The sequence below is a fragment of the Poecilia reticulata genome, chromosome 9 (assembly GCF_904066995.2).
Source record: "Poecilia reticulata chromosome 9, P_reticulata-male-v2, whole genome shotgun sequence".
In the NCBI taxonomy this organism is placed as follows: Eukaryota; Metazoa; Chordata; class Actinopteri; order Cyprinodontiformes; family Poeciliidae; genus Poecilia; species Poecilia reticulata.
Window position 1 is genome coordinate 25,427,918 of NC_088838.1, and position 22,513 is coordinate 25,450,430.

Consider the following 22,513-nt stretch of genomic DNA (forward strand, 5'->3'; position numbering starts at 1 on the left):
TAAAAAAAAGAAGGTCTGAAGTAATTAAATTTACACGTATAATTGTTAATTTACTTTCAAAGAATTCAAACAGCAATAACAGAGGAACTATGTCAATACATTCTTTAATTCCCCCTAACAAAATCAACGTGAGTCCCACCCAACAGGATGCATCATCATCACCTTCATCATCGGCCCGGTAAGCCGCTCCTCTGCTGAGGTCACATCGGCCCGCCCCTCAGGCACCGGCGGGACCGCAGTGGTCCGATAAAAAGTCCGGACCGTGCCCGGGAAGCAGAAGGACTCCGACAACAGTGTTGCTGAAAGCAGCGCTAATTTCAAGAACCGGTACCTGGTAAGGTTGTTTCTTTTCCTTATGATTTACCATCGCGATGCAGAATGACTTCTCCCGCTGCAAGCCTGTTGATCTGAAACGTTTAATAACAGGACGTGTTAAGTTATATTTCTGTTTTCATCACCTGCGTTACGCTTTGCTGCTTTATTTTGAAACGAGTCTTTAGATTGTCTCGCAGTTCCACTTTAAATAAAACAGTTTACCAGATACGTGAGATGTAAATAATGTCTTTCAGCTGATAAATGCAGAGCAAATAGTGTTAATTTCTGCCAATTTCTTCATATCTTCAAATTCAGTTTTAGAGTTTTCTGATATTGGCCATTTTTAAATGGTTCATAAGTTGTGCAAAGAGCAGAAACTGGGCGATTTTCAGATGCATTAAAGCTGGTAAATCTGATGATCTCACACTTTTCTGAGCAATTTGATCTGAGTTAACCTCGGTACTCGCCTCCTTTCCGGCAGACATTCTTCATGGGTCACATACTCTTTGGTTTATGTACATTATCTGATCCTCAGCTGAGTTTGCGCCTCATGCTGATGCTTCTGACTCAGAATAAGCCACAGCTGTTTAACCAGAAGATGAGGCTGAATCACACTGGGGTTTCAATGCTGGGCTGAAGAAATAAAACATTTCTGACTTCATGTTTGACCTCTATTTTCAGCCAAAGACTCCAACTCTGCCTCTTCATCTCACAAATGCCTCTGTGTGTCTCCAGCCCTCAGAGTGGGGCTGAGTCACGACTACTCATTGTCTTTCTGCTGACCGCTGGCATTTACATCCTTTCATCTTTTCTTTCCCTGAAACTCCCTCACTACTCAATGTGGCCTCTGTTTGCGCTCTTTGCTAATATCAACACCTGTACGTCTGCCTCCGCTGAGCTTTCCACTTCGTCTTTCTCCCTGATAAAGAGTTCCCAGAGTTGTTGCACAGAGGGAGGCGGGGAGGTAACAATGCAGCTGGTTGTTCTGCAGCCAGATCACAGCTGCTTTGTTGAAGCCTGAAAAGCCTCAGGCAAAGTAATAATAGAGCTTTATAAGTGCCCTAAATCACAGGTTTTAACACATTCTCCTTAAAATGTATGTAGTTAAACCTCTACGTCTAGATTGATTGAAACATTTTTTGGATACTACGATGTCAAATAACGTTTTACCATGATTTTCTTTAAATTGAAAACCAACTGATTTGAAAAAGTTACACAAGAACTGAGCTGTAGTTACAAATATACTCTGCAAAAACACAAAATATTACTATTTTCTGTCTAGTTTCTAGTGCAAATATCTTATCTACAAGTAACTTTTCAGCAAGACAGTAGCTTGTTTTAAGTTTTAAGTAGATAATTCCTTAATATTGATTAAACAAATACTTGTTCCATTGGCAGATTATTTCACTTATAACATGAAGAAATGTTTTGTCATAAGTGAAATAATCTACCAAAGGAACTAGCACTTTTAAAATTAATATTAAGGATTTTTAAAACTTGAAACAAGCTCATACATCGCGCTGAAAAGTTACTTGTAAGTTAATTTTGTCTTGTTTCATGTCTACTAAGATATTTGCACTGCAAAAAAATTCACAATAAGCACCTTTTGCTGCCCAATTATTAATTGATTAATCTAAAAATAGTCGACAGATCAGCTCACATCTGTTCTGTTCATCTTTTCAGATGTTAGAAGCATTTTTAACAGGAAATTAATCCTTTCCTATAAATTGTCAAGCGTATAAGGAATGCTATGTTATTCCGTTCAGATGGTAAAATGTTTGTTTTCTTATTTAAAAAGGAATTAAATTATTTGCCTATATATATTTTAATGAAAAGTGGTAAATGAAATATCTTCAAAATGTGCCAATTTTTTTTGTCAAAAAGTCGATTAGTTGAAATGTACATTAAAAGTAAGGTTGCCATTGTTTAAAACGAGTAAGTTTGAATAAAATATGCAAGATAAATAATTATAGGAGATTATAGATTTTATAGACAGAAGGCAAAGTGGAGCATTTAAAATGGAAGAGGCTTCAGTAATGTCAAAATAAGTTAACACATTAATCACATGACTCAGAAAAGCAAAGCCTGGTGTGACGTCTTTATCGTGCTGTGATGAGGAGGAAGAGAAAGAGGAACAATAAATAAAAATAAAAACTTGGTGCAGATGCTTGAGTTTTTAGCAGGCATCTTGAACACTGTTCCTCTCAACCAAACCATCCACAGTTTAGCATTTTGGTCATAAAGGAATCTTTCACATGCAGCCTTTTGCAGCACATCGTCATCATTACAAATCTTCTCTGATGCTCTCATCGCTAAGATGGTGGTCAGCACTAAACACCAGTTCCATAAATACACAGAAATGTCACACGCACCTGGTGGCATCTGCTTCCAGCTTTGGACATAACTGCAGAGCGCAGGCACCTATCGCCAGCGTCTGTTGTATTTGTTTGCAGTGCTTAAGTTCTCCATCTTTAACCAGCTATTATGAGTCACAGTCTGACCTCAGCTTCTCTAAAGATGTTTTCATGTTGTCTTTTCTTATTTGACCCACTAAGAAGAGGAACCACAGTCTCTCCAAGCTGCATACTCTGTTCCAGATGTTTATCTTGTTTTTTTTATGTATGACTAGAATACATATTTAGGCATCTACTTGGTAATAGGGCCTTGCAAATTTATCCTGAAAATTTTGCACATTTTGGATCAGTATGGATCTTATGCTATAAAACCAACACAAAGTAGCAAATTTTTTGAAGGGTAAAGACAAGTTCAATTGTTTTTTTTTAATGTAAGCAACAATGAAAATGTGTGGTGTTTATTTGTAGTCATCACCCTTTAATATAGTGCCCCTAAATAAAATTCTGAATAATTTGTTGGTAAATAGAGTGAATTTATGTGGAGTTTAATATTAGCTATGGCTGTCGTTAACGCATGTGACTAATCTAAATAGCTTAATATGTTAATACTATATAATCCAAATTAATCGCATTACCTATTTTGTCCTAAAAGCCTCTTTGCTGCAGAGGGTTGTGTAGTTTGAAGCAGCACGTTGCACGGTCTTGTACTGCGGTCAACAATGCAGAGTGAAAACATGAGCAAGGAAACTAAAACTATTGGCAAATTTCTCTTAAAAAACATAAACAGCAATAAAAGTCTGGACAAAACCAAGGTCACACGTAGCCTGCATATTGCAATGTTGAATTATCCTTCCAGTTTATAGTTAACATTTTTAAATTAAGATTTGAAACAAAAATAGTTATTTTGAAGCGTTGTGTATATAAAAACCTGGGAAAGAGACGTTTTCTTATGCATGTTTATAAGCATGTTATGTGCACGTTTTAAAAAATATTTCAACAAAGTTGAACATAGTAATTATTAATTGGTACTAATAAAGATGTCCTATAAAGGCTAAATGGAAAAACTTACACAATCACCGTCCTCACAGTGAAACACGGTGATGGCAGTGTGATGCTGTGGGGATTCTCTTCTCAGCAGATGATTGTTGAGAGTGAACCAGAATGTGACTTAAGGTAAAAACAGGACAACACTGGAGTTGAACCTGTGAGACGGTTTAAATAACTTCAGATATGTTGGAACTTTGCCTCCCAGCAGCCCTGAACAAACAGGCAGAGGCATTAATGGCCTAGTCAAAGTTTGGACCTAATCTCAACCGAGAATCTGTTGCAAGACTTGAAAACTAATTTCCATTGGCACGCTACTGTATATCCTACTTTTTGCTCCATTTTACAAATTAGGATGATTTTATCTTGGTCTATTACACAAAAATGCTAAATTTAGAAAAAAAATCTGTATGTTGTGAATATTTGAATATTTTTTTAGTCATTGTTAAAAATGTGTTTTAGTTTTACTCTGAACTCATTTATAGATTTGCAGATTCACACATTTCCATGTACATACTTGTTTTTATTTCAGTTTGTGTATTTCATTTATTTCATATTTAAATTTATTCTAATTTCACACTTGGGTTATAAATATTATATCACTAATTGTATAATTAGAGATATAATATTTTGTATCTAAAAAACATATAAATATAAATTGTCGCAGGAGTTATTGCGATTAACAATAATATTGTTATTTTGAGATTATTTATTGATTTCAAGGATCAATAAACTTTAAATCCCAGTGAACATTTGACACTGGAACTGGAAGACATGTTAAATATTCAAATAAACAAACAAAACAACAAATAAAGTGAATTATGAAGTATCTCTTAAAAAAATTGTCAAGGTTAGTTGAGATCAAAACACCAGACTGAAGACTTTTATCATCCAGTTTTTAGTAGAAATAGAGAAAGAAAAGAGAATCAGGCACAATTATTATCGAGTTACTTTTAATTGATCATGTGATTAATTGAATTATTCCTAATTGTGACAGGCTTGGTTGTCTGCGTAGCTTCCTTCCCTCTTACATGTAGTAAAACTGCAGAAACTTGGACCCGCTCCAGCGCTGATGTTCCCTAAACAGGCCCCTGCATGTCAGGCCTGTGACAGGGTGGGAGGCACATGTGTTCATATCTGATGTTCTGATGAGTGTTTTTGTGCGTGCATGCTTCGTTATCCAGTTTTGTTTTTTTTTTTAAACTCAGAGCCCTGACGCCGGTTTGAGCAGGAAACACATGTTTTCAGCTGACACGGCTGCAGAGGCGGCTGAATGGGTCAGGACAGATGCACAAAAGGAAACAAAAAAGAAGCTGGTGTGTCTTTGTCACGCTGCCAGTGAGGCTCTCGTGTCGGGGCTCGTATAGTTTCTACCCGGGGCTGTGCAGTTTGCGGTGAGTTTTTGCGTTAAATGTCGTGCATGTGGAGTTTGCTTTACTGAACACTGGGTGAAATGAGCAGTAGTTTCAGGATTATCTCCACGTTCCTGAGCACTTTGTTCGTGTTTTTTGAGAGCGCCTGCCAACGTAGCTGTTTTACCTCACATACGTTTTACAACACATGTATTAAATGAGCTCAGAGAGTGACTCACTGGAGATTGCACAAGGCAGAGAGGAGGACGGCTGGCACGGTTTCAGGTGGTTATTACTGGATCTCTGCCATGCACATGCTCTGTGGAGGAAGTTCCCTTTTCTTATTTTCATAACAACATTGAAGGTTTTTATTTAGAAATCAGTCTCACTTCTTATTTATGCCTTGCACAGCTTTCTCGTTTTCTGTTTTAGTGCATCCTCCTCTCATTTTTGACTGTAGTGACTCATGTTTACTCACACTCAAATGTGGGGCAGCAGACTCGGTTTTCATTTCCGTTTTTGCAGAATAAAGGTTTTTAGACCACAAGGAACCATTCTGAAGTAATTTTAACATGTTTTTGAGGTGCAAAAACACAAAATATTACTAAGTCTTAGTAATATACAAAACTACTGGTAACTTTTCAGCAAGATATAGTAGCTTGTTTTAATAAATAATTCCTTAGTATTGATTTAATAAGTACTGGTTCCACTAATGGCAGATTATTTCACTTACAACACGAGAAAATGTCTTGTTATAAGTGAAATAACCTGCTATTACTTCTTTTTAAAACCAACATTAAGCAATTAATATTGTCTTAAAACAAGCTCCGATATTTTGTTAAAAAGTTACTTGTAGATTAGTCCACTTGCGATAAGACAAAGCTAAAATATTTGCACCAGAAACTGGACAAAAAAAGAGTCCAATACACCTGAATGTCTTCTGAGGCTTGTCTCTAAGCAGATTTGCACACCTAGAAACTGAATGTTTTGTCCACCCTTCTTCTGCAAACTAGGTCAAGCTTTGTCAGGCTGGATGGAGAATATTTGTGCTGAGATACGTCGTGTTGGATTAGCAGTTACTATGAAATCTGTGAAGTAGTTCAAGCAGTGTGAATGCTTTTCAAACCACTTCTTTTTATTTTTAACTGAAGATGGAAATGTTAGAAGGTCTATCCCAGTCCTGTCCTTTATTCTTAGTTGTTTCCTTGCTTTAATGTGTTAAAGCATTATTGCATTCAGCCTTTTATAACTTCAGGGTTTTCCACGCGTCGTCTGATGTGGCGTTTTTTTGTGAATTTCTTTTTTGGTTTGTTAACCAACTGACTCATTTCCTGTTTATTCCTTCTGGAAAACAAATGAGTCTTTTCTATCTGATGTAATTAAACCATAGGAGGGGTCCTCATAGGGAATGTAAACAAAAGAGGGAAATGAATTCAAGGTGGACTGAAAACTTGAAATATGCGAGTCCTGCACGGACTCATAAAGCTTCCTCTGAACTTGAATAAAACTGGAAGTGACCTTGGAGTTTCTTCTGGTACTAAATGTTTACAGCCCTTCCGCTCCCGTTTTGGTGTGCTCAGTGTTTGACGCAGGAAGTGAACTGAATGCAGGAACAGTTCAGCTGGGAGAAGGTGACCAATATTGACATTTTCCTGTGATTGTCTCAGTTGATGACATATTGGTGACGAAGGATAAAGATACAGCAATGTGTGTGGGGGACAGTTAACTCATTGGTAACAACATTTCTGCAGATCCTTACATTTCCCGTCAGCAGTGATGTTATTGTTGCGTTTGTGAAAATGGTGCAAGATATGCGCATCATGCGTTATATTTTATAATATTCATTAATATTTTGCACTGTCATGGGATTAAAGAGCAGCATGTCTTCTCAGAGTCCCTAACAGTGTTCATATGTGGATGTCAGCATCCACATATGTTAATAAAAAAATCCAAGTTTGGTGAATCTAAAGCAAATTTCTGATAAATTCTTGTTTGTCTTCCAGAAAAGTGAACAAAACTGAAACCTGGAAAAGTTATGATGAGTTTATATCCAGGAATCTTCTTCCTTTCTGCTCTCTGCTGCTGCCTAGCGGACAACGTAAGTATTACAGGGCGGTTATAAACCCTATTATTTCTAAACAATGCACGATGAAACTTATAAGAGTAAAATATACTCTACTGTGCTAAAAAAAAAATCAGCAGATATATATTTTAAACAATATTATTAATGTGGCCTGTAACCCAATTAAATAATATTGAAACTTTATTCAGCTTTTGAATTAATAAGATAAAATGTAAAAAAAAGTTTTTTAAGCAACTAAAAACTGCAAGTTGGGACACTGCAAAGTGTGGAAAAAAAATAAGCAAATCTCACAAAGCCACAACAAAACATAGAGAACATCAAATCTGTAAATGTGTAAGAAGAAAAACATGATGTACCATTTTAAGAAAAAGAAAATATTTTATGGCGGACACATTTCTCAAAAAGGCTGGATTTGCTACCAACAGTTTTTTCGCTGCATTTTTGGCAAACATTTTTACTTGGTAAGAACCTGGATTCTTCAAAAAGGTCAGGAGATCCCAAACTTTTGAACCTGTGGCCTCAAAATAACAACACCAGAGAATGGCAATGCCCTAGAAATACATATAATTATTTCCATCAATCTATTTAGAAATAAATATATAGTTACATACTTTTAAATGAATTTCTTTGGTAAATATGATTAAAAAGTACATCCCTATACATTATTTAATAAGACATTTAGTGGTATTTTTACTTATTTTATTACATATTTATCTAGTTTTGTCCTTTTTGGGCCTACATGCACCTCAGGGGTAACATCAATCTGAAAATCTCTTATAGAGGACATGCAGTCCGTGCTAAAGGAAAACTTCTTTCTGCAATGCAACCATGCCTCCAACTGCACCACCCTGCATTTCTGCATCAAACCAACAATGTTTGTTAGTACTTCCTTAAAAACGGTGCAATTTCCTAAACATATAATATGTTTTCTGTGTTATTTTGTGATTTAAATATGGGTTTATGAGGGCTGCAAGTCATTGTGTTCAATCATAGCAGTTTTGAGAAACTTTCTTGGAGTTGAGGTTGCAGAAAAATTCTCCACAGACTGTAGAAGATCTACTTTTTGCCCTCATTTTGACTTCAGAGGGGAGTTTCTGTAGAAGCTTTAAAAAACATTCACTTTGAAATATTAATAGATTCTTTTATTTTTTTTAATGGTGGAACAATTTAGCTCATAAAGTTCAGAGTCTACCCAAAATACACAGCATTTCTTTCCGGTGCTTAAATAAACCTCCAGCATGTTTAGCGTGTCCTTGATGTTTGCAGGTGTCGCTGCTCCGCAGCAAGCGAGGGACCCGATTTTACAGAGGTGAGCCCAACCGGCAGCCAGCTAGACGGACGCTTTTGATTGTTCAGTTGAAGAAACCTTCACCTTCCTTTGAAACATCCTGTGAGCCTCATCATGTTTTTCTTTATCTTCCTCTGCATCATCCTAACAGTCACCTCCACCATTGTTGTTGTGGTCTTAAAATTCTTTATCTGTCAGTCATCCTCCTTTTAGTTGTTCATGTTTGAATCAAACTAATGCTAAAGCTGGAGTATGTAACTTATATAAAAATAAACATGTTTTTTACATATTTGTTAAAAGTTTCGCCTTGTTGCGACAGTGTAAGAGGAGACAGATGATCTGTGAAAAGATCGATCTCCTCCACCTCCTCCCTGAGCTACTGCTGCTGTCTAAAGAAATGCACTGCTTCCAGTGCATTAAAACAACCAATCAGAGCCAGGAGGAGGGTCTTGGCGCTGTCAAACATGCTCGTGTAAGCACTGTTAAATGTGCTAATGGTGGAGAAACAACTTACCATTCAAGGAAAACAGTTTATCTGCTTTTCCGTGGCTGAGTGTTCATGATACCATCAGGAAGGAGCTGTAACGTATTAGAGAGAAAGGGGGGGGGAAAGTGCAGCACGTACACAAGCTTGATTCGAGCGCTAAGACCCTCCTCCATGCTCTGATTGGTTGGCACTGGGAAGACTGGGAGAAGGTAGAAGAGCTTGATTTTTTCACAGATTATCAGTCTCATACTACGCTGACAGTTTTAACAAATATGTAAAAAAAAAAAAAATTTTTTTAATAAAAGTTAGCTTTATTTATGTCCTGTTGAGTTGCCTGCTTTCTCACTGTTTTTATGTGTGTCCTCAGTCCTGTGTGTGGACAGTGAAACGTCAGCCGTGCGTAGCTTTGGCGACACTTGGCTGCGCTGGAAAGGACAGCGCGTGGAGTTTTGCCATTGCGAGATAAGAGGAAGAGAGCAATGTCATGTTGTGCCTGTCATCAGTGAGTCGGATTTAACACAAACACAATGAGAACCATCTGACTTACCCGACCCCTGCTCTCTCTCTCTCTGTCGCATCGTAATCACCCGTCTGCTTGCCAGCTCTCACCAAGCTGCCCGCCTTCCATTATAGCTCAGCCTTTACCTCTAACTTGCCGTTACGACCTCAGCTGATTATTTTATGTTGGCCCGACTCGCTCACGTTTCCACTTCCCTGTTATTTCACTGCATCCACATGAAGAGCCGCTGCTCTCAGTTTAGTCTGAGATTATTTGAAAATCCTCCTGCCAGACCAGCCCTCGTACGCATTTTCACCCCCATTGAGAGATTCTTCGAAGCAACCCTAACCCTCCCTCAGACAAATTGCAACCACATTTTCCATCTCTCATACAACCCCTTCCAAACATGGCTTGATATAAAACAAAACCAGCATTGGTTAACACTTAAAACTTGTTTTTTTTACAAATCCTTGGCAGGGAAGGGAGCCATGTCAAACCATGTAAACGAAGACATTTGCATACTACTGAAACCCACAGTTTTTTAATTTTCTGTGACCAGCGATGACAAATCACTCAGATTAAAATTGTCTAAGCTGCTGCTGCTCTGAAGAGCCAGATGACGTGGGGCTGACTAAACACCTCTGTCTGCCTTTTCTTTTTCCAGACTGCTACGTGTCCCAGTGCTACAACGGGGGAACCTGCAAGGAGGCCGTCTACTCGTCCGACTACATCTGTCAGTGTCCCCCCGGCTTCAGCGGAGCTCAGTGTGAGATCAGTAAGTATCCATGTTTCACTCTAATCTGGGTCATAATTCTGAGCCTTTAAAATTACAGATTTAATTGTAAAAAAGTGACTAAACGACCGTGCAAAACCACAAATATTAAGAGAAAAGCTGTAAAACCTGTAAAAGACATTGAGATTTTTCACATTTTGTTACATCTCAACAACTAACTTCAATGTACTTGAGGTTGTATCGATGTTAAGTTGTTTAAATGATTCAGGTTTATCAGTTGGCTTTATGTCTGGACTTTGACTAGGCCGTTGCGACCCAGAATCCATTGTAGATCTGAAAATATTCAGGGTAATTTTTCTGCTGGAAGGTGAACATCTGCCTCAGTCTCAAGACTTTTGCAGTCTCTGACAGGTTTTATTCCAGGATTGCTCCATCCATCAAGCCTCCCCACATCATCATACTGCCACCACCATAATGCGGGGTGTCAATATTTTTAAATACAAAAGCACGTACATAAACTGTTGACCTACTTTAGACATAAATATAAGAAGAACCAAAGAGATGATTGATTTTAGGAAAAATAAAAATGTCGTCTCCCCTTTGTACATCTATGATCAAGCAGTTAAATTTTTGGAAGAATACAAATATATTGGGACCACAACTGACAATAGGCTTTGTTTTGACAAACAAGCTCACCAACATAGACACTTTTATTGTAAATAAATTAGACATTTTAACATGGATAGTAGTTTTATGGGAATGTTTTATAACTATTTTATTGAATCTGTTCTTACTTGTTCTTTTATTTGCTGGTATAAAACAAAAACCACATTCAATGCTTCAATGCCAGTGCAAAATTACCCATGCCTTCCTAAGCAACATCTCTACCCTCCACGAAGCAGATCCCCCAAGAAAGCTCAGGCAATTTTAGCTGCACCAAACCCTTGTTTAATTCTCTCTTTTACCATCAGGAGGCAGATTTGCTTTAAAAAGCTGCAGGCCAACAGATTTAAGAACTCATTTTCTTCTGCTTTTAATAGCCTTTTAAATACTTGAGTTGAGTGTTGTGATGTTTTTTTTTTCTTCTTAAATCTTATTTACTGTATTTATTGTTGGTGTATGCTTATTCTGCTGGCTGTAGTATAAATTGCCCCATTGGGGATATTAAAGATACCCTGAATCTTGAAGGCAGCGTTCATTAAGACGTGTTTCTGACTCTTGACTCTTGATAAGGTCACAGTCTGGCTGGGTGACTCCACAGCTGCTGTCATAGAGCTGTGGTTTGAAGAGAAGAAAAAAGATGGATCATAAACCATGGAAAGACATTCTGGGACTTGAATGTTTTTGTTTCAGTGGTTTTAGGGACACCCCACCCTTGGATAATTATCCAAAGGCCGGCCAACAGCTTTTTAGCAAAAGTGCAGCCAGTTAATGTGGCCATATTTTGTGTGTGGTCACTGCTTTAAAAACCACTAATATGGAAACTATGATATTAATGCTATTGTAAAGCATGATATGGATTTATACGATATACAAGAACTAAACTTTACTTCATAATTTGTTTTAAGGATCTACAGAACCACAATAAAATATTCCAAATAGATTCTGCAAATTTAGCCTGGAAAAATCCAGCCCCCTTTTCCAACGCTATTTGCTTTACACCAACTGGTTGGGCTCTCTGTTATTGAGAAATTATTGTGGACATGTGGACAAAATTGCTGTTCACAGAACTGTATAGCAATGTAAAAAATACAAGTCAGAGACATGTTTCAGCTGTGTTTAGAGCTTTAAAGAGCTTTATGGTGTTGAAGTTTTTAAATTTACCATATCGCTAACGTTTAGCCGTGACGTATGTAACACGCCAGTTCGACGCAATGGAGCTTACCGGAAATTGCCCGCATTGTAAACAATCATCCTCCACTGCTTAAGAGAGAAGGGCCAAGCTGAACGAGATGGTTGTTAATGTTAATTCAGTGGTTTCGTTTACTTCCTCTGCTGTCATTGCTAAAACTACAGGCAGAAAATTGTCGTCATTGTTCACAACTTCTCTTTCTGTTCGCTGATTGGTTGGCGCGTTTGAATTGTACCTAAAGGAATCAAAGTACTGGAGGTGGGGCACGATGGCGAGCGCCTGGTGGCCGGGCTTTTACCCATGGAGCCCGGCCGGGCTCAGCCCGAAGAGGAGACGTGGGTCCCCCTTCCGATGGGCTCACCACCTGTCCGAGGGGCCAAAGGGGTCGGGTGCATTGTGCTATGGGCGGCAGCCAAGGGAGGGGACCCTGGCGGTCTGATCCTCGGCTGCAGAAGCTGGCTCTTGGGACGTGGAACGTCACCTCTCTGGTGGGGAAGGAGCCGGAGCTAGTGTGCGAGGCTGAGAGGTTCCGGCTAGAAATAGTCGGCCTCACCTCGACGCATGGTTCTGGTTCTGGAACCAGTCTCCTTGAGAGGGGCTGGACGTACTTCCACTCTGGAGTTGCCCACGGTGAGAGGCGCCGGGCTGGAGTGGGCATACTTGTTGCCCCCCATTTGGGCGCCTGTACGTTGGGGTTCACCCCGGTGAACGAGAGGGTAGCCTCCCTCCGCCTACGGGTGGGGGGACGGGTTCTGACTGTTGTTTGTGCTTACGGGCCGAACGGCAGTTCAGATTACCCACCCTTCTTGGAGTCCTTAGAGGGGGTACTGGAGAGTGCCCCTCCTGGGGACTCCCTTGTTCTACTGGGAGACTTCAACGCTCACGTGGGCAATGACAGTGAGACCTGGAGAGGCGTGGTTGGGAGGAACGGCCCCCCCGATCTGAACCCAAGCGGTGTTCTGTTGTTGGACTTCTGTGCTCGTCACGGATTGTCCATCACGAACACCATGTTCAGGCATAAGGGCGTCCATATGTGCACTTGGCACCAGGACGCCCTAGGCCGCAGTTCGATGATTGACTTTGTCATCGTCTCATCGGATTTGCGGCCGTATGTCTTGGACACTCGGGTGAAGAGAGGTGCGGAGCTGTCCACTGACCACTACCTGGTGACGAGTTGGCTCCGGTGGTGGGGGAGGAAGCCGGTCAGACCTGGCAGGCCCAAACGTATAGTGAGGGTCTGCTGGGAACGTCTGGCGGAGTCCCCTGTGAGACGGAGCTTCAACTCTCATCTCCGGCAGAACTTCGAACACGTTCCGGGGGAGGTGGGGGACATTGAGTCTGAGTGGACCATGTTCCGTACCTCCATTGCCGAGGCGGCCTATCGGAGCTGCGGCCGCAAGGTTGTTGGTGCCTGTCGCGGCGGCAACCCTCGAACCCGTTGGTGGACACCTTCGGTGAGGGATGCTGTCAAGCTGAAGAAGGAGTCCTACCGGGCCTTTTTGGCCTGTGGGACTCCAGAAGCAGCTGATGGGTACCGGCGGGCGAAACGGCATGCGGCTCGGGTTGTCGCTGAGGCAAAAACTCGGGCGTGGGAGGAGTTTGGAGAGGCCATGGAGACAGACTTCCGTACGGCTTCGAGGCGATTCTGGTCCACCATCCGGCGTCTCGGGAGGGGGAAGCAGTGCAGCACCAACACTGTTTATAGTGGGGATGGTGCGCTGCTGACCTCAACTCGGGACGTTGTGGGCCGGTGGGCGGAATACTTCGAAGACCTCCTCAATCCCACCAACATGCCTTCTGTTGAGGAAGCTGAGCATGGGGACTCTGGGCTGGGCTCTCCAATCTCTGGGGACGAGGTCGCCGAGGTGGTCAAAAAGCTCCTCGGTGGCAGGGCCCCGGGGGTGGATGAGATCCGCCCGGAGTTCCTTAAGGCTCTGGATGTTGCGGGGTTGTGTTGGCTAACGCGACTCTGCAATATCGCATGGACATCGGGGGCAGTTCCCCTGGACTGGCAGACTGGGGTGGTGGTCCCCCTGTTTAAAAAGGGGGACCGGAGGGTGTGCTCCAATTACAGGGGGATCACACTCTTAAGCCTCCCTGGTAAGGTCTATTCAGGGGTCCTGGAGAGGAGGGTCCGTCGGATAGTCGAACCTCGGATTCAGGAAGAGCAGTGTGGTTTTCGTCCTGGTCGTGGAACACTGGACCAGCTCTACACCCTCAGCGGGGTCCTGGAGGGTGCATGGGAGTTCGCCCAACCAGTCTACATGTGTTTTGTGGACTTGGAGAAGGCGTTCGACCGTGTCCCTCGGGGGGCCCTGTGGGGGGTACTCCGGGAGTATGGGGTACCGGGCCCTTTGATACGGGCTGTCAGGTCCCTGTATGACCGGTGTCAGAGTCTGGTCCGCATTGCCGGCAGTAAGTCGGGCTCGTTTCCGGTGAGAGTTGGACTCCGCCAAGGCTGCCCTTTGTCACCGATTCTGTTCATTACTTTTATGGACAGAATTTCTAGGCGCAGCCGAGGTGTTGATGGGATCCGTTTTGGTGGCCTTGGGATCGCATCTCTGCTTTTTGCGGATGATGTGGTCCTGTTGGCTTCATCGGAACGTGATCTGCAGCTCTCACTGGAGCGGTTCGCAGCCGAGTGTGAAGCGGCCGGGATGAGGCTCAGTGCCTCCAAATCCGAGGCCATGGTCTTGAGCCGGAAAAGGGTAGAGTGCCTTCTCCGGGTCAGGGGGGTCGTCCTGCCTCAAGTGGAGGAGTTTAAGTATCTGGGGATCTTGTTCACGAATGAGGGAAGAAGGGAGCGGGAGATCGACAGGCGGATTGGGGCAGCGTCTACTGTGAAACGGGCGCTGTACCGGTCCGTCGTGGTGAAGAGAGAGCTGAGCCAAAAAGCGAAGCTCTCGATTTACCGGTCGATCTACGTTCCCACCCTCATCTATGGTCATGAGCTTTGGGTCATGACCGAAAGAACGAGATCACGGGTACAAGCGGCCGAAATGGGTTTCCTCCGCAGGGTGGCTGGGCTCTCCCTTAGAGATAGGGTGAGAAGCTCGGTCATCCGGGAGGGACTCAGAGTAGAGCCGCTGCTCCTCCACGTCGACAGGAGCCAGTTGAGGTGGCTCGGGCATCTGGTAAGGATGCCTCCTGGACGCCTCCCTGGTGAGGTGTTCCGGGCACGTCCCACCGGGAGGAGGCCTCGGGGAAGACCCAGGACACGCTGGAGGGATTACGTCTCTCGGCTGGCCTGGGAACGCCTTGGGATTCCCCCGGAGGAGCTGGAAGAAGTGGCTGGGGAGAGGGAAGTCTGGGCCTCCTTTCTGAAGCTGCTGCCCCCGCGACCCGACCCCGGATAAGCGGAAGAAAATGGATGGATGGATGGATGGATGGATGGAATCAAAGTAATCGGGAAAAACCCAGACTGAGCTAAAACTAATATGGCCGCAGCACATGCGCAGTGCGCCGTTCGAAATTTAGCATGTTGACGTTTTTTGCTATCAGACGGAGCATTGACTGCGAGCGGAGTAGAGTAGGAACTCAATTGCGGGGTCACTGCTAATCTAAACTCTGTCAAATGAATTTTAGTGACTGTATTTCTTTGTCCGTCAGACACCAATGAGAAATGTGCAGTGGGTCAGGGCGAAGGATACCGCGGGACCTGGAGCATCAGTCAGACCGGAGCTGCGTGCATCAACTGGAATTCAACTTCTCTCAGAGGAAGAAGGTTCACAGCTCAAAAATTAGACGCCAACAGCCTTGGGTTGGGCAATCACAACTTCTGCAGGTAAACCACAACCAGAACAGTTGCTGAAAATGACAAGTGCAAAGTTTCTTGCAGTTCCATAAATCCAATTGTATAAATCAGCAGAAAACGAGCCATTTTCCCTGTGTTTGATTTTAATAATTTGATTGAATTGATATCAGAAAGGAAATTATTTCTCAAAAAGTAAATAAATAAAAGTAATTACACTTTTTGCATAAAAAAGCAACTCATAGTCACTATTTGAATTTCGAGTTGAACTATTAAGCAGCAGAGTTTGGTAACTTGTAATTTGTTTGACTTAGGTTAAGGATTGGACTAATTCTTTGTAAACGTTGGTTTTAAACTCTTTATTTGGGAGAGGGACTTGTAGTTACTGTTTTTTTTTGTTCAGACATTTTCAGATTTATATGTATGCATATATATATATATATATATATATATATAATATAACTTCTGCTTCTGCTTTCTTTGACTAATATTTAACTTGGTCTGACCTTCAGAAATACTTAAGCATGAAAAACATGCAACAAAATAGGAAACCAGGACTTTTTCACAAGAGCATAACACATTTGGGTTGAGCAGAAGTTATTAAATGTGAAGTAGCTCACAAACAACTGGCAACAATTCTGCTGCAAAGCCATCAAACATTGATATTTGATAAAAATCCATAAAAAATAATGTTTTCTATAACTATGAGTTGTTTAAACCCTTAAAATTATCAATTTTTTACCTCAGGAATCCTGACCACGACAGCTCACCATGGTGTTACGTCTATAAAGGCACACAGGTAGCCTGGGAGTTCTGCTCTGTGCCCAAATGTCCTGCAGGTAAAGCAACAACAACAACAAAAAAACACACCAAAATGATAAAAACAAAATGTAGGAAACTTGCCAGTAACACATTTCTTGTGTGTGTTTGAGCAGATAAGAACAGAGAGTGCGTGGTTGGCTTGGGTCAGACTTATAGAGGCACGGCTTCTGTCACGAAGAGCGGCTCCAAGTGTCTGCCGTGGGACTCTCCTGCTATCAGACGTAAGGTGAACAATGCCTGGAGATCGAACGCCTTGGACCTGGGGCTCAGCAACCACAATTTCTGCAGGTAAAAATCACGCCTTAGTTTTGTTTTTACCCTGTGATGTGTGGAGAGATGATTGTAACTCTGTTTTTTTTTCCTTGTTTTTTTAACAGGAACCCAGATAATGATGCGGCTCCTTGGTGTCACACCTACAAAAACATGCAGCTGAACTGGGAGCTTTGTGACATTCCTAAGTGCTGTGAGTAAATTTCATGACTCTCTTTCATTTAAGATTTAATTGACAACAGCACCGCTAGTCTCCTGGTGAAAATGTTTAGTAACGAGGGAAGAAACATTGTGTAGAGAAACTAGGGGTGGGCGATGTGGTCTTAGAATTTTATTGCAATATTTTGTGGTACTATTATAATAACAGTAAAGATTATGATTTTAAAAAACTATTTCTGACTTATTTTGTAGGTAGCTGTATGGCTGTGACTGCATGACACAGCATTCATAGCACCACAAACATGAATATCGTTCTTGAAAAACATTCCCATTTGAATATAAATTACTTTAAAAAAGTGTAATTTGTATCACTAAAACTGTACGCAGCAGTTTTTAACCATATATACTTGTATTGAAGTTCTCATGGGAAAAACAGTGGAGAAAATAGCAAACAGATGTCATAAATCAGCAGGTAATGCCCCAATCACCTACCAATCCCAGCAAAGCTCCAACACATTTGGTCAGCTGGTTTTACCATTGTATGCGCTGTAAAATAGCTGCTCAAAAAGACAAGTGCTTTGCTGTAGACTTTTCACCTAGAAACCACTTACTACATCCTTCTTGGTTGTGCAGGAGGCTCCACTTCTGCTTTTCAAAGATGTACAGTTATATGTGTATTATTGGATGTACACATATAATTGTACCCAGGGCATATAATTAGATGTACAATTATATGCCCATGTGTTTGCAGCCATTTTTACGTGCGAATGTAAATGGAACTGAGCAAACTAAAATCTCATTATCTAGGAATGGTTTTGTGCAAAAATGCAATGAACGTGTTTTCCTAATCTGTTGAAGGAAGCATAATATGCCACCTTTAAAAATGTTTCAGTAATATTTATATTATCAAAGTGTTGGACTTGGAGCAAAGCATGGATTCTTCTGAATGTTATTTTCCTGCAATAGAAGAGAAATTAATTTTAAGGCTTTTTACACCTCTACTAAGTATGTTTTTTTTTTTTTTTTCTGTATTGTAGTGACACATCCATCCGTCATCACCACTCCTGGCATACGTGCTCCCACCACCAATAACAACAATGGAGGTACTTTAAGACAACTTAAATGAATCCTCAGTGGATTTAGTGCTATTTTTATTTAAACTTCATGCTGACTCTCTGCAGCAACCTGCGGCCAGCGCCTGGACAACACCTTGAATCACCCAGCTTTCCGCATGGTCGGAGGCAGATACAGCGACATCACGGAGCAGCCGTGGCAGGCCGTCATCAACGTATACCAGGCCCGCCACAGGAGACACTTCTACCGCTGCGGAGGAATCCTCATCGACTCCTGCTGGGTTCTGTCTGCAGCACATTGCTTCGAAATCAAGTATGTCCTCCAGTTCACCTGTTTGCACACATGCTGATAAAAAAAACAACACAAAAAAAATATTTTTTTCTGCAGCATGTCAGAAGGTTACCATTGTTTTTCAGTGACAGAGCTGACAAGCTGGAAGTTATTTTGGGAAGAACTTTTCGGAAGCAGAACTCCAGCAGTGAGCAGATTTTTAAAGTTGAGAAGTACTGGATCCATGAGAAGTTTAACAATGAAACATTTGACAACGACATTGGTGAGTAGACTTTAACTATACACTAGCTTTTTCAAGATTTGTTCACAGCAACAGTTGAAGGGTACAGAGTTTCACCAAGCTGTAAAGTTAACAATAAAAGCAGAATAGGAGACTCAAACTGAAGTGTTTTTCCTCAGTGATGATGATATGGAAAGCTTTAAGTGGGCTGTGAAGGCTTGTAAAACTTTTAAACATCCCACATCTTCCCTGAACGTTAGCCTGACTTTCCTCTGGTCACTTTCCTCTGGCAGCTATTTTGAAGCTTCAGACGGACATCGGCTTATGTGCTGTGGACTCTCCAGAGGTTCATCCAGTTTGTCTGCCTGAACGCGGTCTGGTGCTGCCCGACTGGACTGAGTGCGAGATCTCAGGCTACGGAAAAAACTCAGAATGTAAGAAAACGCACTATTAGCTTTGTGTAAATATTCATATAGGATTGTTGCGTAATTCCAGGTGCTTGTATTTGAATCTTTCAGTTTCTGATGAGTACTCAGAGCGTGTCAAACGTGGACACGTGCGGCTGTGGCCCAAAGAGCGCTGCGTTCCAGAGATCTTGTCTGGACGGACCATCACCTCCAACATGCTGTGTGCAGGCGACACCCGAGGGCTCGACGATGCCTGCAAGGTCAGAACGGCTCAGTTCAGTCTCTCAAACAAATTATGACCCCTGAAGTTTTTTACAGTTCAGTGCATCACATTTCAGACCGCTTGGCCACTGGAAAGGACACGATAGATTTTTGGGTTAAAGCCAGCTGAGTCAAACTCATTTTCATTTTGGGCCACATCAAGATTGTGAATGTCCTCAAAGGGCCGGTTGTTGTGAAACGTGTTGATAAAATCCATTAATAAACCTCTGAAATTTGAATAAATAGTCATCTCTGCACTAAATGTGTACTTCTCCTGAAAGTTAATTAATACTGAACATCATTTCACATTGATCTAAGTCGGCATATGAAAACTACAGGAGAATATGCCACTGAAAAAAAAAGAAGATTTCTGGCTTTAATCTTCTGAGATCAAAAGCCAAAATTCTGAGAAAAATGGTAACAATTCTGACTTTTTTCTCAGAATTTTGACTTTTGATATTAGAAGATTAAAGTCAGAATAATTCTGGTAAATTCTGGAAAAAATAAGTCAAAATTCTGAACAAAAAAGTCAAAACTGCAAAAAAATAAAAATAACAATTCTGATTTTTTTTCTGTGGCCCCAATCTGGTCTCTAATCTGAGCTGCTAATCAATGTAGAGAAGAAAAATAAAGTATTATTGAAAGCATACAGCGGTTATTTTCAAGGTTCTATTTTTCTGTCCCTGTGGGCCACATAAAACTTTATGGCGGGCCAGAAGTGGCCCGCGGGCCTTGAGTTTGACGTGGTTTAAACCAATGAATTTGAATTATTCTGGCTTCTGATTGGTTTCTTATGTAACAATGACGTTGAAGTTCTAGATCCAAAATCTAAAAAGTGTAATCTAATGGACTTTTTGAACAACTAGACAAAATTTTTTCCCCATCTCTAGAAATGTAAAAACTAAAAAGTTGGAAAGCCATTTTTAAGTCTCGTCAGAAATTCTTAATTGAATTTACTTTGACTAGCCCATTATAACACATGAATATGCTTGGATTGTTTTAAGTGTATCTGAGTAATGTGGACTGACTATAAAATAGTTTAGATTTTTGTTTGTAAAAGTTGTTTAAAAATGTCATTACCCTTCTGATTCACAACTATAAACCACCGTGTGTTTATTTATGTAATTAAATCAAAGAAGTTAAATTTATTCATTTGGATTTTTCCACTTTTTCCCCCACAGGGAGACTCTGGCGGCCCTCTGGTGTGCCGAACTAAGGGCCGGATGACTCTGATGGGCGTGATCAGCTGGGGCGACGGGTGCGGACAAAAGGATAAGCCCGGGGTCTACACACGCGTCACCCATTACGTCGACTGGATCAACAGCAAAGTTAAAGCAAACCCGGTCTAAAGTTGGAGAAACTGTAAACAAATGTCTCGTTAAACGACTCATAAACTCAGTGGACGAGCGGTTTATCTCGATGATAGACGGAGGAATCCACGGCGCTCTGTTTTGAGAACGGATGGAGGTTTGAAGTCAGCAGGACGGAAACACACCAGAGGGTTTTGTGGAGTTTAGCGTAGCTCTATATCCTCAATGTTTCTAGTCTTCTCTGTTACGATCGGATTGTCTAAAAAGTGTTTTGTCCTCTTTCTTGGGGGGGCCGTTGTTTAATAATCCTGACGTTTTCTGTTGTTTCCTGATGACGAAGTTTCTTCCCTGCCTACTCGGTGAATCTAAGAACAATAAGAAGGAAGTTTATAAGCTTCTCTTTACTTTATTGTAGCTTTACTGGAATAAATTAGGAACTGCTGACAGATCTGAAGCACTTTTATTAGTTACTCATGGCTTCTCTCAAAGAGGATTTATTTTATGACGGCATTTATAGGAAAACTTAAAATATTGTTTGCCCTTGAGGGATCCCAGACCTGAAACCAAACCCCATAAATTATCTGCTGGTTCAGATTCTGCTTATTTGTGCAGATTTTTTCTGATTTTAGCTTCTTAACGGCAGATGACAACACAGAGGCAAAAAGCAGGAGATCCTCGATCCCATCATCAGAGCGGAAATCGTTCTCGGTCTCTTTTTTATTACAAAAGACGGCTGGGTTGATCCCAGCAAGCATATTTTATTATTATTAGTTTTATATGAATATTTTGTACCATATAATGCATACTGATTTGCAAAGCTGAACTGTTCAAACTTTCTTTGTTCTGCGATTGTGAGTTTCACATGCGCTAAATTAATATTTATGTACAGTTTTTGAAGAAATGTTTATGTTTATATACATCCTTTGAGTATCATGTTATCAGTAATTTATTGTTCTTGTCATTATAATATTGTATGTCAAAACATTTCTGTTTTAATAAAATATTTTGAGAAAAAAAAATGGTTCAGTGGTTTTACAAAACAAGAATTTGAAACAAGTTTGACTTTATAATGCATTTTTATATTTTATGTAACTTGTAAGCTAAATTAATTTTGAGACAAGTGAAACTTGAACATAACCGGATGTTTATATAGGGAAAAAAACCCCCAAACAATTTAAGACTAGTTTGGAAGGAAATCCTTAGACTTGATGAAATGTGCAGACAATGAAATCAGCCACTTTAAAACTACATTATCTCATGAATGGTTAGTTATTCAGCCAGAAATATTCCAGAAATTTGCTAAACAGTAGCAACAACTATAGAGATGTGCTATAGAGGTAATGCACATCTTATTATAGCTCTAGGCTGGAGGTCGGTTAAGTCACACAGCAGGTAGAGTGCTTTCTGTTGTCCGAAGACGCAAAGCGAACAAAAACTGCAACGATGGCGCAGAGCGTTGTTTACGTTTGGTTAGTTTCTGCGTTTTGTCTAACAAGAAGACATTTTTACAGAGCTCAGATTGTTGTTAGGATGAGAAACGAAGAAGAAAAAATAAAGAGGGACTGCAGAAACAACTCATACTTTTCAGGACTCTGCTGTTTTTGACATCAGACTTAGATGTTAAGCTGTGGTAATGATCTCCGTGTAAAAGTTGGTGGCGGTGTTTATGAGGGCCACATGCTCATGTTAGAAAGAGGAACACACTAACATCAGAGTTAGGAAATGAAATTTACATATTAGTTACCCCCGATCAAGTTTTCGACTGATTTTCTTCGTGCGCAATCAAAGGATAAATGTCGCCCCCTGCTGGCTGCTGAAAATAAGAATATTTTACTTGTTCAGCACTGAATTTAATTAAATTTCTGCTTTTTGATTGGTTGGGGACAACAGAAGAAAAGTCTTTTATATAATTTAAAAAAAAATGTTCTTCACATCAGGTTT

The 22,513-nt window shown here is 41.0% G+C and overlaps 1 protein-coding gene across 3 annotated transcripts; it reads left to right on the forward strand.

The window, feature by feature from the left end:
• Window positions 1–193: 193 nt before the first annotated feature.
• plat (plasminogen activator, tissue) lies at window positions 194–21,585 on the forward strand. Of its 3 annotated transcripts, XM_008418139.3 has the most exons (16): window positions 237–334; window positions 4,922–5,107; window positions 7,069–7,163; window positions 8,415–8,538; window positions 9,291–9,425; window positions 10,087–10,197; window positions 15,617–15,791; window positions 16,506–16,597; window positions 16,694–16,868; window positions 16,958–17,043; window positions 18,047–18,112; window positions 18,191–18,395; window positions 18,500–18,636; window positions 18,888–19,028; window positions 19,113–19,261; window positions 20,444–21,585. In XM_008418139.3, the coding sequence occupies exons 3-16, from the start codon at window positions 7,101–7,103 to the stop codon at window positions 20,609–20,611; spliced, it is 1,827 nt and encodes a 608-aa protein (XP_008416361.1). In that variant the 5' UTR covers window positions 237–334; window positions 4,922–5,107; window positions 7,069–7,100; the 3' UTR covers window positions 20,612–21,585. The 3 variants fall into 3 exon arrangements, with proteins under 3 accessions (XP_008416360.1, XP_008416362.1, XP_008416361.1); XM_008418138.3 differs by lacking the exon at window positions 4,922–5,107 and having other exon boundaries at window positions 194–334; XM_008418140.3 differs by lacking the exon at window positions 4,922–5,107 and having other exon boundaries at window positions 194–334; window positions 8,415–8,457.
• The last annotated feature ends 928 nt before the right edge of the window (window positions 21,586–22,513 follow it).